This window comes from Phacochoerus africanus, chromosome 8 (assembly GCF_016906955.1).
Source record: "Phacochoerus africanus isolate WHEZ1 chromosome 8, ROS_Pafr_v1, whole genome shotgun sequence".
Taxonomy (NCBI): Eukaryota; Metazoa; Chordata; class Mammalia; order Artiodactyla; family Suidae; genus Phacochoerus; species Phacochoerus africanus.
In genome coordinates, this window is record NC_062551.1 from 78,668,795 (window position 1) to 78,683,602 (window position 14,808).

Consider the following 14,808-nt stretch of genomic DNA (forward strand, 5'->3'; position numbering starts at 1 on the left):
GCGCCAGGACGGGAACTCCTTAATATTTATTAATATTAGCTTGAGGCAAGAATAGCAGATAGCTTTAAATCAGCATTTAAATTCAGATCAACTGGTAGTGGTGGTGTTAAGAAGAAGGATCCTGAGTCACACCTCAGCTTAGCAATATAAAGAACCATCATCATACTGTCTGTCTGGGTGCAGGGCAGGGAATAGGTGGGACCTAATTTCACTTTCTCTAGCTGAGGGTCAGCTGCAGCATTCCTATAGCAGTTAAAACAGGAAAAGGGAAAAGAGGTGGTAGTGGTATATAAACTGTACCTGGTATGAGAAATGAGAAAAAAAAAAAAAAAAGGGCAGCAGAACAAGAGGGTATACAAGAAAAACATTAAAAAAGAAAACATCTTTTGAGTTGGGTACTTTACATAATTATCTCACTGAATCTTTATATCATATCTCCAAAGTAAGCAACATCCCCATTTTATTATTTTTTTGTCTTTTGTCTTTTTAGGGCCACACCCGCGGCATATGGAGGTTCCCAGGCTAAGGGTCTAATCGGAGCTGTTGCTGCTGGCCTACACCAGAGCCACAGCCAACACCAGAGCCGAGCCACGTCTGTGACCTACATCACAGCTCACGGCAACACCCGATCCTTAACGCACTGAGCGAGGCCAGGGATCGAACCCAAAACCTCATGGGTCCTAGTCGGATTCGTTTCTGCTGCGCCAAGACAGGAATAACAACACCCCCTTTTTAAAGACTAAAATGTAAGGCTCAGGGAAGTTAAATGTATTCACTGTGAAGATGAGGCTCCTTGATTAGCATTTTAAGACTAATTTTATTGACCACAGTTTGAATTCAGAATGGCTGATTTCAAAACTGCAATGTGGTTTGATAATCAGAATAAAGAGGAGAAACAAGGAGTTCCCGTCGTGGCGCAGTGGTTAACAAATCCGACTAGGAACCATGAGGTTGCGGGTTTGGTCCCTGCCCTTGCTCAGTGGGTTAACGATCCGGCGTTGCCGTGAGCTGTGGTGTAGGTTGCAGACGCTGCTCAGATCCCTCGTTGCTGTGGCTCTGGCGTAGGCCAGTGGCTACAGCTCCGATTTGACCCCTAGCCCAGGAACCTCCATATGCTGCGGGAGCGGCCCAAGAAATAGCAAAAAGACAAAAAAAAAAAAAGACAAAAAAAAGGAGAAACAAGTAACAGACAGGTAGGTATGTATGCCCTTGGTCCTCTCACACAGCTCTCTCATGAAAATTTGCCATCTCAAGTTCTGAGAGTCATGCAGCAAAAGCATTAAGTTATCACACATGTGTGCAGGCAGTTTCTGTGGTGGCTCAGGGGTAAGGAATACAACTAGCACCCATGATGACGTGAGTTCGACCCCTGGCCTCACTCAGTGGGTTAAGGATCTGGCATTACTGTGAGCTGTGGCGTAGGTTGCAGATGCAGCTCGGATCCCATGTTGCTGTGACTGTGACTGTGGCTGTGGCTGGTAGCTGTAGCTCTGATTCAACCCCTAGCCAGGGAACTTCCACGTGCTGCATGTATGGTCCTAAAGAAAAAAAAAAAGTTATTATACATGTAATTACTAGGACATTCCTCATAGCCAACTTCTGAAAAAGAGACGAGAGTGGTAGGCTTATTTTTCTACTTACCAGCCTTAGGTCTATCACATCCTGAAGCATGAATCGAATCCTAGATGAGGTTTTTCTTTCTTTCACAATTTTCTCCATCTGATTAAAATATTGGTCCATACGTGGCTGAAAGAGCAAAATCATTAGTATTCCTGGCTGAGGAATTCGAATGTAGACTTACCATGTAGAATATTATTTTATTACTATTTTTGCTTTTTAGGGCCATACCTGAGGCATATGGAAATTCCCAGGCTAAGGGCTGAATCAGAGTTGCAGCTGCCAGCCTCTGCCACAGCCACAGCAATGCCAGATCTGAGCCGTGTCTACAACCCACACCACAGCTCATAGCAATGCTCGATCCTTAACCCATTGAACAAGGCCAGGGAATGAACCTGCATCTTCATGGATGCTAGTCAGGTTTGTTTCCACTGAGCTACAAATTCCTCATGCAGAACTTTAAAAGGACCTAGGAGTACAACTTAGAGCCAAAAGGCAACGTGATGGAATTTTTAATTGAACATGGCATCCAAAATAAAGGCTACATATTCTAGGCACCTGGCCATGGGCATGTGACTAATTCTAGGTCCAACAGAATATAAATGGAAATGTCATACTGTACCTCCCTGGAATCTTAAGAAAGGGGTGACTATGTCCTTTGCCCCTTTCCAACATTCTCTACTGTGAGATGAGGAAGGACAAGGGCTACACCTTAGGGATTGACTGAATTTAAGCTGGAGGAACTGATATTTAGCCATCAGACCAGCCTCAGACTTATCTGTGAAATTCATTTACGAGAGTGAAAAATAAACCTCAATCTTGTATAAAACATTGATATTTGTGGTTTTCTGTCACAGCCAAACATAATCCTAGTGGATTTTGATGTTAGGAAGCATTTGTGACATTTCTTTGATGGATTTCTAACTTCCCTACCCCTTATTTGGGGAGTACCATGTTATGTTTGAATTATATTATTTTTAATGATTTCTTTTTTTTGGCTGTGGCATGTGGAAGTTCCCAGGCCAGGAATCACACCCAAGCCACAGCAGTGACCCAATCTGATCCAGTGACAATGCCAGCTTCCCAATGCACTGCGCCATAAGAGAACTCTAGTGATTTATTATAGTTTTATACTTCTGTCATTAACTAGAGCATAAACTTAAGAAGGCTACCTGGGAGTTCCTGTTGTGGCTCAGTGGTAATGAATGTGACTAGTACCCATGGGGATGCACGTTCGACCCCTGGCCTCAATCGGTGGTTTAAGGATCTGGCATTGCCATGAGCTGTGGTGTAGGTTACAGATGAAGCTTGGATCCCATGTTGCTGTGGCTGTGCTGTAGGCTGACAGCTACAGCTCCGACTGGACCCTTAGCCTGGGAACTTCCATATACTTCAGATGCAGCCCCAAACAGACCAAAAAAAAAAAAAGCTACTGGGTCTTCTTCATTTCTTTCTCATTCTCGGTCCTGGCCCTTAGTAGCTTTTCTCTCCAGAATTTCTGCCAACTTACTCTACCTATACATACAAAATGATCTGTGAGATAGTCATGCAGAAAAAGGACAAGGGACAGATACTCTGAACCATTTGTGAACTGGCTTTTACACAATTTGGGGCCCTCTTCACGTCTGACTTTACTGAAGATGTGGTAGAAGCATGATGGCCCAACAGTGACAGTGAGAAGGATGAAAGAAGACAAACAGGAGGCTGAGACGGCAGGGGAAATAGGGACACTGCTGCTGACAGTCTCCTTCTTCTGCAACTGACAGAGTCCCTGCTGGAGGTTTCTGGGATTTGGGGTTTTCACCTTGGCTTTCTCAAAGTCCAGGTCTTTGCCAATTGTGGTGAGTAGGCGACACAGGCACTCGAGGGATTCTTCATCATGGTTCTTTAGCAGCTTTACCACACAGTCATGCATGATGGCTTCAGTCAGCATTTTCAGTTTGAAGAGCTCCCCAATAAACTTGATGTTACCAATGGATCTCCGCCGGGCTTTATCCTTAGCTTCTTCCAGTTCATCATGAAGCCTTGTCCTCTCCTCTGGCTGTTGCATAAGGAAGAGTAACAGAATCTTGATGATAAAAACAGTATGCAAAATAAAGGCTAAAAACATGCATAGAGAGTCATGGTCTCTATCTTTCCAGGCATCAGGAACACACTCTGAGATTATGACAGCAGCTACAGGCCTACTCAGAAAATGAAACTACACCCAAAAGTGTGCACCTATTTCAGAAGATTTCTCGAATTCAGTGACCTCTCTGAAATCTAGGTTCTGAATCCCTAACTTAAAAGGTTGAGTTGCTCTAACATGTGGCACTAAAAGGAACAAAGCTGCCTCTAAACATCAATAAAGTTATTTCCACATGAAGAAAAGGCCACAGGCACCTGCTGAAGTAGTAAGAAGATGTTGTAAGAAGCTTTGTGAAAAATCTATTTAATAACACTGTCTTTCTGTGAAAATACTTACAGCACTGGCAGCCTCGAGTTCTTTCTGCTTCTTTTCGAAGACATCATCATCAGCTTTATCTTTTTCAAACTCCTTCTGGCAACGGTTCAGTAGCAGCTTCCGGAAATTCACTGTGTTACCAGGCTTGTCTGCCATGGGTACTTTCAGCTGCATCCAGATGGGAAAATGCAAAAGCAACAAGATTACTTAAAGAAATTCAATGATTTTCTCAAAATACCTATTTTCTTTATTGTGCAAAATAATGCTGACTGAACTACAGGTAAGCACTCTGTAAGAGGTATGAAATATAGCTTCAGGAATTTCATGTTTCAACGGTTAAGATGTTTTAAGTTTTATACAGAAAAGATAAACATTGTATAAATGTACTGCATCCTCTACAGCTGATTATGCCTATAGATGACTTTGAATGTAATATTATTACAACTATGATTTGCACTCCTCTAGACTTTTTTAAAACTGAAGGGTTATTACTTTTATTTTTCTTACTACCAGTGTAGGCACTTTGGTTTAAAGGAATATACGAAAATAAAATAAAGCATGGGGGAATTTAATGGCCCTAGGAAAACTGTTGGAGGTGAGATCTTTATTGTGGAAAAAAGCACAAAGGGGAGGAGTTCCTGTCATAGCTCAGTGGTTAACGAACCCAACTAGTACCTATGCAGACGCAGGTTTGATCCCTGGCCTCGCTCAGTGAGTTAAGGATCTGGTGTTGCCGTGAGCTGTGGTGTGGGTCGCAGACACAGCTTGGATCCGGCGTTGCTATAGCTGTGGCGTAGGCTGGTGGCTGCAGCTCCAATTGGACCCCTAGTCTGGGAGCCTCCATGTGCCATGGATGTGTCCCTAAAAAGACAAAGAAAAGAAAAAAAAAAAAAGCACAAGGGGGGGACACATTTGAGGCTTTTTCCAGACATCTTTTCCCAAGGGGGATGGCATAACACTGTAATGCTAGTATTTACCTTGACTATAAATATACTATGTTTATTGATTATTTCTTCTGTGCCAAAAGAAAACACTACTTCTCTAATAGTTCAGTCTAATAAATGCCCACCTTGGAAACATTCTTTTGATAAACAGAAAGACTCAGAATGGAGGATGGCCACCTAGAGGCAAGATGCTTATGAGTTTTCCATTCAAATCCAGTAATAATTGCTTTCTAGTAACTCCCAACAGCTCATATCTTCAAGATTACTTATAACCAAACACAGAGATGTTCTTATTTAGAATATAAAGACAGTGGACTGGAGCAGTGATTGACTAAAATATTCTATTTTACAGACAAGGTCCCTTGAGTACCATTTTGAACAGCCACCGTATATAACATGGCAAAATATTTTTCTAGAATCACAAAGGAGGTCCCCAAGTTCTGAAATGCACATCCCTTCCCTAGATTTAATGGAAGAAATTGGTAAAAAAAAAAAAAAAGGGATGCACTGTATTTATACTCATAAAGGGGTTAATGTTATCAACCAGAATGGACTTTGACAGCTGCTGATTGAGACTGAGTGGCTGGAGAAACTTCTTCAGAACTGAAGACTATGATACTATAGGTCTATGTGCAAGAACTGATGGCACACCCTCCAACATGTTCCCAATGAGACAGGAAAGACCACTCAACCAGTCTAGTTCTTATCAACCAAGGGCTAAGTGTTTCATTAGGCTGTGTTGAAAGAGCTGGGTTCAAGATCAATATTTCCTTTCTTGATTTTAAACAAAAGCAACTCTAACCTAAGCTTGTTTCACCATCCAAAACACAGTGTCTAACCTAGATTGCAGCTTTAAGCATCCAATGAAATAGGTTTGCATTCTATAAGAGGTGTATGCATGTTTCAATGGGTAAGGTGTTTTAAGTTTTGTATAGAAAAGATACATATCCCTGTCATATAAATGTATTGTATCCTCTACAGGGCTGGTTGTGTCTCTAGATGACTTTTGAAAAAACATAGTTTACCTGAGATATTTGGAACACTGAAATTGAAAGAGCACTGGAATTTTGAGCCATCAAATCAGGGTTTGAATCCCAGCCCCATAACTAATCAATATGTAAATGTGAGCAAGTTACCTCATTAAGCCTTAGTCCCTACATCTGCAAAAGGAGGCATTCCAATGATTACAGATTGAGGGACATTATAAAGTAGCTGTTGAAACAGGAGCTTTGGGAGATAGTCATAATCACAGTTCTGCCATGTGACTTTCGCCAAATTACGTAGCTTTACCAAACCTTTTCTTTCTAAAATGAGGATAACATCTATCTCTTAGGACTGTGTGAAGGATTAACTGAGATAGTCTATGTAAAACAAATAATAGTGGCCAGCACATAGTGAAGAGTCCAATAAACGAATGGAGCTATACTTCACATGTTCATTAGTAAAGATTAAGAGAAACCGTGGGAGTTCCTGTCGTGGCGCAGTGGTTAACGAATCCGACTAGGAACCATGAGGTTGCGGGTTCGGTCCCTGGCCTTGCTCAGTGGGTTAACAATCTGGCGTTGCCATGAGCTGTGGTGTCGATTGTAGACATGGCTCGGATCCCGCATTGCTGTGGTTCTGGCGTAGGCCAGTGGCTACAACTCCAATTAGACCCCTAGCCGGGGAACCTCCATGTGCTGTGAGAGTGGCCCAAGAAAATGGCAAAAAGACAAAAAAAAAAAAAAAAAAGAGAAAGAGAGAAACCTATATTATAATAACGCAGACATCAAAGAAAGTGTTTAAGTTAGTTCACAGAGCAATTAGGAAGAGAACCACAAAAGGCAAGAATACTGAGTATCTGCTACGCAAAAATGATGGGCATGGGACATTTCATATGTATAGGACATAAGGAACATGCGATTGTACATATGCTTTTTAGGTATATTCACATGAAACAAATAAAACCAAACAACCAGCTGAATGGCCACAAGTCTGCAAGTACATGTGTCTCTAAAGGAACGAATGCTTAGCTAAACCACCCCCTAAAGACCTGTTTTGGAATGTGATCTTCACATCTTCTGGGGATGGGTAAGAGGGCTGCAGAAATATGAAAATAGGCTAGGGAGAATATATCCTCTGAGAACTCCTTCCTAGGAGATGTTAAATTCTACAGGAGTATGACATTATTAAGTCAGCATGTGTTGTCAGCTGAACACTGACTGGTCAGAAACGCAGTAAAATGGGTTAGTTAGAACAGAACATGAAGAGTGGGTGTCTTAGATGGGTGGGCTTGCTATAACAAAATAAGACTGGTGGCTTAAATAACAGACATTTATTTCTCACAGTTCTAGAGGTTGGAAGTCTAAGGTCGATGTGCCAGATGGGGTTCTTGGAGAAGAACTCTCTTCCTGGTTTGCAGACATTTGTCTTCTCCTCTATCCGCATATGGCAGAAAGGAAGCTCTAAGGACTCTTCCTCTTCTCATAAAGGCACTAATTCCACCACTGGGGTCCCACTGGTGACCTTATCTAAAGCTAATTGCTCCCTAAGCCTCCATTTTGTAATACCATCACACTGAGGGTTAGAGCTTCAACCTATGAATTTAGGGGGAGACAAATACTCAGTCCATAACAGTAAACAAGGTAGATGCCTGCAGATGTGATCATGGCTAATAGTAAAAAGGAAAGGTGATACGCAACAGTGAGAAAAAGATCTCTCTAGACAACTATAATTTTCACCTATCAGCAGTCTGTGATCGAAACTAAGATATATCTATGTTTCAAATGGGTTTTTTGGGAGATAACTTGTCAGGAAGTGAGGGAGTCAAGGGGGAATATTTTATAGCTAAGACTGCTTAGCAAGCTAGATTTGTTGGAGAGCAACCACCTTTTCTTTTTTACACGGCAGTAAACACTGCGTGACATTACATTATACTTTAAACTAACAATGTTCTTCTCACACTGTGGTGAGGTCAGGCAGCAATCTTGATATGAATGTTGTCAGCATCAAGTAGTCATTTTCTTAAAGCAAGAGGACTTGCACTGCTAATATATTTGTTAGTGTTGAGGGTAGATACTTCTTATTCCTAAAATGACCAAACTCCCTGAGAACCATCAAGGGCTGTCAGCTGTATATAACAGTAGTCAAATAGGAGACAGAAACAGAAGGACAAGCCCTGGCCTTGCTTGGCCTGTTTAGGATTTTCAGTGCTGTCCCAGAACATAAAGATGCTAGTCATAACCTGTGGACCAGTAGCCATTTTGCTCAAAGAAAGTTCTGGTCTGAGGTAAAGTATTTGGAATGACTACTACACTATTAACAAGTGAGGCCCTCAAATTAAAATGTGAAGTGAACAGCAATAAATTAATTGACTGACTGTAACTCATGGATCCATGGTGACATATTACCATTTACCGGTGGTTATATTCTGACCCTAGTAAATCCCCACCTAAAACTGAACATAACATAGTCTGTATGTACTAAACACATCTATCAAAATGCAGCTCTATCAGATACATCTGAAAAGGTATACGGCGCTGAGGGATGCCCACAAGATTGAAAAGGAGGTGGTCAAGGTAAAAAAGGGTAAGTCATTTCTTGTCGATCTTTTCTTCAAAACATTTTTCATCTTTCATCAGTGTGGCACATCCCTTCTCCTCCAGCTGATCCAGCCACTTGCTGTATTTGCCTAAAGCCAGCTTCTCATGTCTATAATTCCAGGCTTTATTTCTGAAGAGATTTAACTGTGTCACCCTTGTTCTCTTAGTGTCTCTTCCTGTAATTAGTCCTATCATTCTTTTCACATCTTGCTTTAAAGCACTTAAAAAGTGACAAGATTCAAAGTTCTGGATTTGGCATTAAAAGAACACAGAATGTCCAAAAATCTACCTTAGTGCCATTTTTATAGCCGAGGTATGTTTGCCCGCCACAGCAGAGATTAAAAGGTAACAAAAGTACTGTCTTCGAGAGTAAAATAAAGTCAAGTTGTTCTTCTTTCACTCATGCATTTCCCCGCTCACTCAAAACACATGTGCCAGGAACTGTTCCAGGCACTAGGAATTCAACAGTGAGAAAAAAAAAAAAAACAAAAAACTCAGCAAAGTCCTTGCCCTTAGGAGCTCACATTCTAATGGGGTTCTGAGATGGGGATTTTCTTTAAATTTTGATTAAAATAAAAGCACCAACATTTAAACTATTAATCCAGTTAAAAATATTTTAAGTATAGATTTAGATATAGGACAGCAATTTCTCTTATTTACTCTTCTTCATTTGCCACTCTGAATTGATGTTCTCCTCCTCCTAAGAGAAGTACTGAGTTCTAGCTAAATATCCTGCAATTTGTGAAGAAAGTCTCTTTGGTCATTCCTAGTTGAACCAGTAGAAGCAGCAGCCTACTCCAGAGGCACAGTTCACCATCTTATCTGAGGTCCTTAAGCTTTATGTGCCAGAGGTTTCACTTAGCAGAGGGAGGCAGCTGTGTATATGTATAAATAAGTGTGTCTATATGCATAATATATATGGCGTATGCAGAGAAACTTGGTAAAACCAAAACTATTGTATCAATTTTCTCTGTAAATCTAAAGAATTCCTTTTTTAAAGGCCTGCCCTTTAATATGTCATGGATAACTGACACACAATATAATTGTATTCTCCAAGCCCTCTCTTAGATAATCACTGCAAAGTAAAATTTAAAAGAGGTTTTATTTATTATTATTATTTTTTTTGCTATTTCTTTGGGCCGCTCCCGCGGCATATGGAGGTTCCAAGGCTAGGGGTCAAATCGGAGCTGTAGCCACCGGCCTACGCCAGAGCCACAGCAACATGGGATCCGAGCCGCGTCTGCAACCTACACCACAGCTCACGGCAACGCCGGATCGTTAACCCACTGAGCAAGGGCAGGGACCGAACCTGCAACCTCATGGTTCCTAGTCGGATTCATTAACCACTGCGCCACGACGGGAACTCCTAAAAGAGGTTTTAAATTAAGGTGTGTGATCCAGGTGAATAACAAAAGAGACAGAAAAAAAGGTTTAAAAACTGCTCTGAATAATGAAAACAAGCATTCTCCTATTTTTTTTTTTTTTTAATTTTTGGTATTTTGGGGGCCACACTTGTGGCATATGGAGGTTCCCAGGCTAGGGGTCTAACTGGAGCTGTAGCCACCAGCCTATACAACAGCCACAGCAATGCCAGATCCAAGCTGTGTCTGTGACCTACACCACAGCTCATGGCAATACCGGATCCTTAACCCACTGAGCGAGGCCAGGGATCAAACCTGCAACCTCATGGTTCCTAGTTGGATTCGTTTCCACTGTGCTACGATAGGAAATTTTTTTTTTTTTTTGGATCTATTCTCCTAAATCTTAAAATCTCAACAATCTAGACCAGGTTTCTCAACCTACACACTATTTTTTGTTTTCCTTTTTACGGCCACACCTGCAGGACATGGAAGTTCCTGGACTAGGGCTCGAATTGGAGCCCTATCTGCAACCTTCTCACAGGCCATATTTGCAAACACCTGGTAAATTTAGCAATCTGGTGTCACTGCATGATTTTTTATCTAGTTAATGAATTTTTTCACATTTGGATAACCTTTTTGGTGAAGCGTCTGTGTTAAGTCTCTTGCCTATTTAAAAACGTGAGTTATTTTATAGAGTCCCCATTGTGGCTCAGTGGTAATGAACCTGACTAGCATGCATGAGAATGTGGGTTTGATCCCTGGCCCCACTCAGGGGGTTAAGGATTTGGCATTGCCGTGAGCCAGGTGTAGGTAGCAGACGTGGCTCGGATCCTGCACTGCTGTGGCTCTGGCATAGGCCAGCAGCTGCAGCTCTGAATTGACCCCTAGCCTGGGAACTTCCATACTGCATAGGTGTGGCCCTAAAAAGACAAAAAACAAACAAAACTTGAGTTATTTTCTTACTGATTTCTATTTCTTTTAAACCTGTAAGTCCTTTATTGGATTTGTGTATTGCAATTTTCTTCTCCTAATATGTGGCTTGTATTTTCACTTCATAACAAATTTTTTGATGAAAAAGCTAATTATAATGTAGTCCAATTTACCAATCTTTTCTTTTGCGTATGGTGACTTTTGTGTCCTGATTAAGAAACTTGCATATAAATTAGCGTTCTTTTTATTATCTTTTTCTTCTTTGTAATTTGCTTTACTATGACTAGTTGTAAGAGCTTTATTTTCATCCTTTAAAAAAAAATTCAGGCTTAGGGTTTGTAGGAAATCTTCTGAATCTGTGGCTTTAACATCCCAGCTATGAAAAGTATTCAGCCTTTCTCTTCAACTACTGCTTTTTTCCAGTCTATTCTCTCTCCTCCTTGGACTCCAAAGCTTGATCATATTAAATCCTCCCCATCTTTTACCCTCCATGTATTTTTCATTCTTCAACTTGGATTCTACAGACCTATCTTCCAGTTCATAATTCTTTTCTTTAGCTATGTCTTATCTGCTATTAAATCCATCCATTGAGTTCTAAATTTTATTATTCAGTATTCAGTATTATTTTAATATTCAGTTCTGCTGGAATTTCTATTTGGCCTTTTTCATACTTTCTCATTCTCTAATGAAAATTTCAATCTATCTTTATCACCCTGAACAGAATAAGCATAGTCATTCAACATCTCTGCCTGATAAAGCCAGTATCTGGAGCATGGCCATGTAGGACATCTGCTTGTTGCTGGTTCTCATTCATGCTATCTTTTCCCCTTGTGCGCCTAATTATTTTTTATTTTTAGTTTTTATTAAAGTATAGTTGATTCACAATTCTGTGCCACTCAATTATTTTTAATTACGTGCTATACATTTTATTTGAAAAACTTTTCAAGGAAATAATCTCAAGTACGACAGACTCCACAAGATCTCTGCTTGCTTCTTGCAGGTACCTAGGGGCACTAACACTATGAAATCACTATAATCCAAATTCAAGGACTGAGATGATTTGATACTGAACTACAGTCCCTGTGAGAGCAGGTCACCTTCTGGTGTCCCCTTGTGTCTAGCATCTCATCCTTTGGGATCCCAACCAAAAGTATGGGAGGATTTGCTAGAGCCTCTTTCACCAGTCCTTTTGGTGGACCCTCATCCCAACTTTTGTTCCCCTAGGCCAAGAAAAGTCTATGAAAAGTGGTTCGAGACTTTTAGTTGCCTCTTCTAGGGGAAAGTTTTTCCCAAATATCTCACTTTTCCTTGGATTTCTATTTTCTAGGATCTCAGTAATTCTTTTTTTTTTTTTTTGTATTTTTGCTATTTCTTTGGGCCGCTCCCGCAGCATATGCAGGTTCCCAGGCTAGGGGTCCAATTGGAGCTGTAGCCACTGGCCTACGCCAGAGCCACAGCAACATGGGATCCGAGCCTCGTCTGCAACCTACACCACAGCTCACGGCAACGCCGGATCGTTAACCCACTGAACAAGGGCAGGGACCAAACCCGCAACCTCATGGTTCCTAGTTGGATTTGTTAACCACTGTGCCACGACGGGAACTCCAAGGATCTCAGTAATTCTTTACTGACTTTTAGCTCTCTGATAACTTCAAGATTTTTTTTTTTTAAATATTATGACCAGCTTTTCTAATTGTTTTCCATGGAGGGGTGCTCCGAATTACCTAACCTGCCAATATCAGAAGGCATAATACTTTTCCTTAATCCAATTTCCTTCTTCCTCTTACCTTGAATTAGATGTTTCTGTATTTCCAATTTGTATAATGTTTATTATAAAGATATAATGAATAATAATTTTGATTTGCATAATTAAAACTTTGTTAGGAGTTCCCTTTGTGGCGCAATGGAAACGAATCCGACTAGGAACCATGAGGTTGCGGGTTCGATCTCTGGCCTCAGTGGGTTGAGGCATTGCCATGAGCTGTGGTGTAGGTTGCAGGCCTGCGGCTGTAGCTCCAATTTGACCCTTAGTCTGGGAACTTCCATATGCCGCGGGTGCAGCCCTTAAAACAAAAAACAAAAACCCCCCAAAAAACTTTATTAGATAGTATTATACCATTAATTCAATACTGTTTTTGAGGCTGATCTATGCTGATACGTTTAGCATTATGTCATTAACTTTAACTGCTGTGTAGATATGTTATTATTCAAAGCCACTGACCAAATAAATTATGGCATATTCTTATTGTCTTATTTAGGCTTAAAACCATTGTCTCCCACTGTTCACTATTAAAATACATAAAGAAACATCTGGTATATGATTCCTTGTCTACAACTGGAATGTATCAAGAAGTGAAGTTACTGTGGAATAGTGTAAGAACATCTTCACCACTGTTGTCCAATTATCCTCCAAAGTGATTATATTCATCTTGTCAATACTTTATGCATTTTTTAAAAAATTTATTTTAGGGCCACACCTGCAGCATACGAGGTTCCCAGGCTAGGGGTTGAATCAGAGCTGCACCTGCTAGCCTACACTACACTTACAGCAACAGGACCCAAGCTATGTTGGTGACCTATACCACAGCTCACAGCAGTGTTGGATCCTGAACCCACCGAGTGAGGCCAACGATTGAGCCATATCTTCATGGATACTAGTCAGGTTCGTAACCTGCTGAGCCACAACACTTTATTTATTTTGTCTTTTTGAGGCCGCACCCATGACATATGGAGGTTCTCAGTCTAGGGGTCTATTAGGAACTGTAGCTGCTGGCCTACGCCACAACCACAGCAATGAAGGATCTGAGCTGTGTCTGTAACCTACACCACAGTTCATGGCAATGCTGGATCCTTAACCCACTGAACAAGGCCAGAGATTGAACCCATGTCCTCATGGATGCTAGTCAGGTTCATTAACTGCTGAGCCATGACAGGAACTCCACTGTCAACACTTTAAAAAGGTTTCTTTTCATTTTCTCACTGTTATGGGTGTGACTTATACAGACTGTATTTTATCTTGTCATTTCCCTAATGAATAACCCTTCATTATCTTAAGTTTATGAGCCAATGGATTTTCATTTCTATGAGTTGCCCATTTTTTAATTGGGATTTTTTTCCTTCCTTAATTCTGGAATCTAATATTTTGGCAGCTGTTTGTATTTCAAATAGATTCTCTCAGGCTGTGGCTTTATCTTTTTATTTTATTTATGGCATCGATTGCTGTACCAGGAATTGTAAATTTAAACAGCCAAATTTGATATTTTTCTCCTTTACAGATTATTCATTTTGATTGCTGAAGAAAAATTTCCCCAAAGTTCATGAAAATAGTCTCACTTTTCTCTTAAAAGATTAGCTTTTCATATTCAGATTTTCATTATTTTTATGGTTGTTTGATTTTTATGTTTGGTTTGTATTAGAAATCTATGACTCTATCCCCACTACCACTCTTTTACTTCAGTATCTCAAAAGTAAGTCAGCTATGGTGTCAGAACAAAAGGACAGTGGTTACCTTTAAGGAAGAAGGAAAGGTTCAATTGTATTTCCAGATAGAGTAGTAGGTGTGTTCATTTTGCTGATATACAAGGAGTTATATAGACTAATGGCTTGTATACTTTTCCGTATAAAAGTTGTAGTGGTGTGCTAAAACTGGTTCATCCCGGCTCATGAGAACAATTGTCAAATAGGATTTTGTGAGTCAACCATCAAACGGCTGGGAGCTTAAAATCAACCATTAGGTATTTTCATCATTAATTTGACAAAAACTACAAATGAGCGATTTTTCTTTTCCCAAACTACAAGTATTTTTATAATACTTTAAAAAGTTTAAAAACATATATCCTTTGGTATATAACTTTGAGGGAACATATGCTAAAGAAGTAGAAGTTTCACTATGTAAGGATAAATGTACTCAGTTGTTTTCTGCAGCACTGCCT

The 14,808-nt window shown here is 40.4% G+C and overlaps 1 protein-coding gene across 11 annotated transcripts in view; it reads right to left on the minus strand.

Annotated features, from left to right (window-relative positions):
* The window catches only part of EIF4G3 (eukaryotic translation initiation factor 4 gamma 3), a 342,120-nt gene that overhangs the window by 49,404 nt on the left and 277,908 nt on the right, over positions 1-14,808 (minus strand). For all 11 annotated transcript variants that reach the window (XM_047792299.1, XM_047792293.1, XM_047792288.1 and 8 more), the window contains 3 exons: positions 4,082-4,228; positions 3,422-3,658; positions 1,642-1,746 (listed from right to left, as the gene is read on the minus strand). In XM_047792299.1, coding sequence (XP_047648255.1) covers positions 1,642-1,746; positions 3,422-3,658; positions 4,082-4,228 — 489 coding nt within the window. The remainder of the gene's footprint in view (positions 1-1,641; positions 1,747-3,421; positions 3,659-4,081; positions 4,229-14,808) is intronic.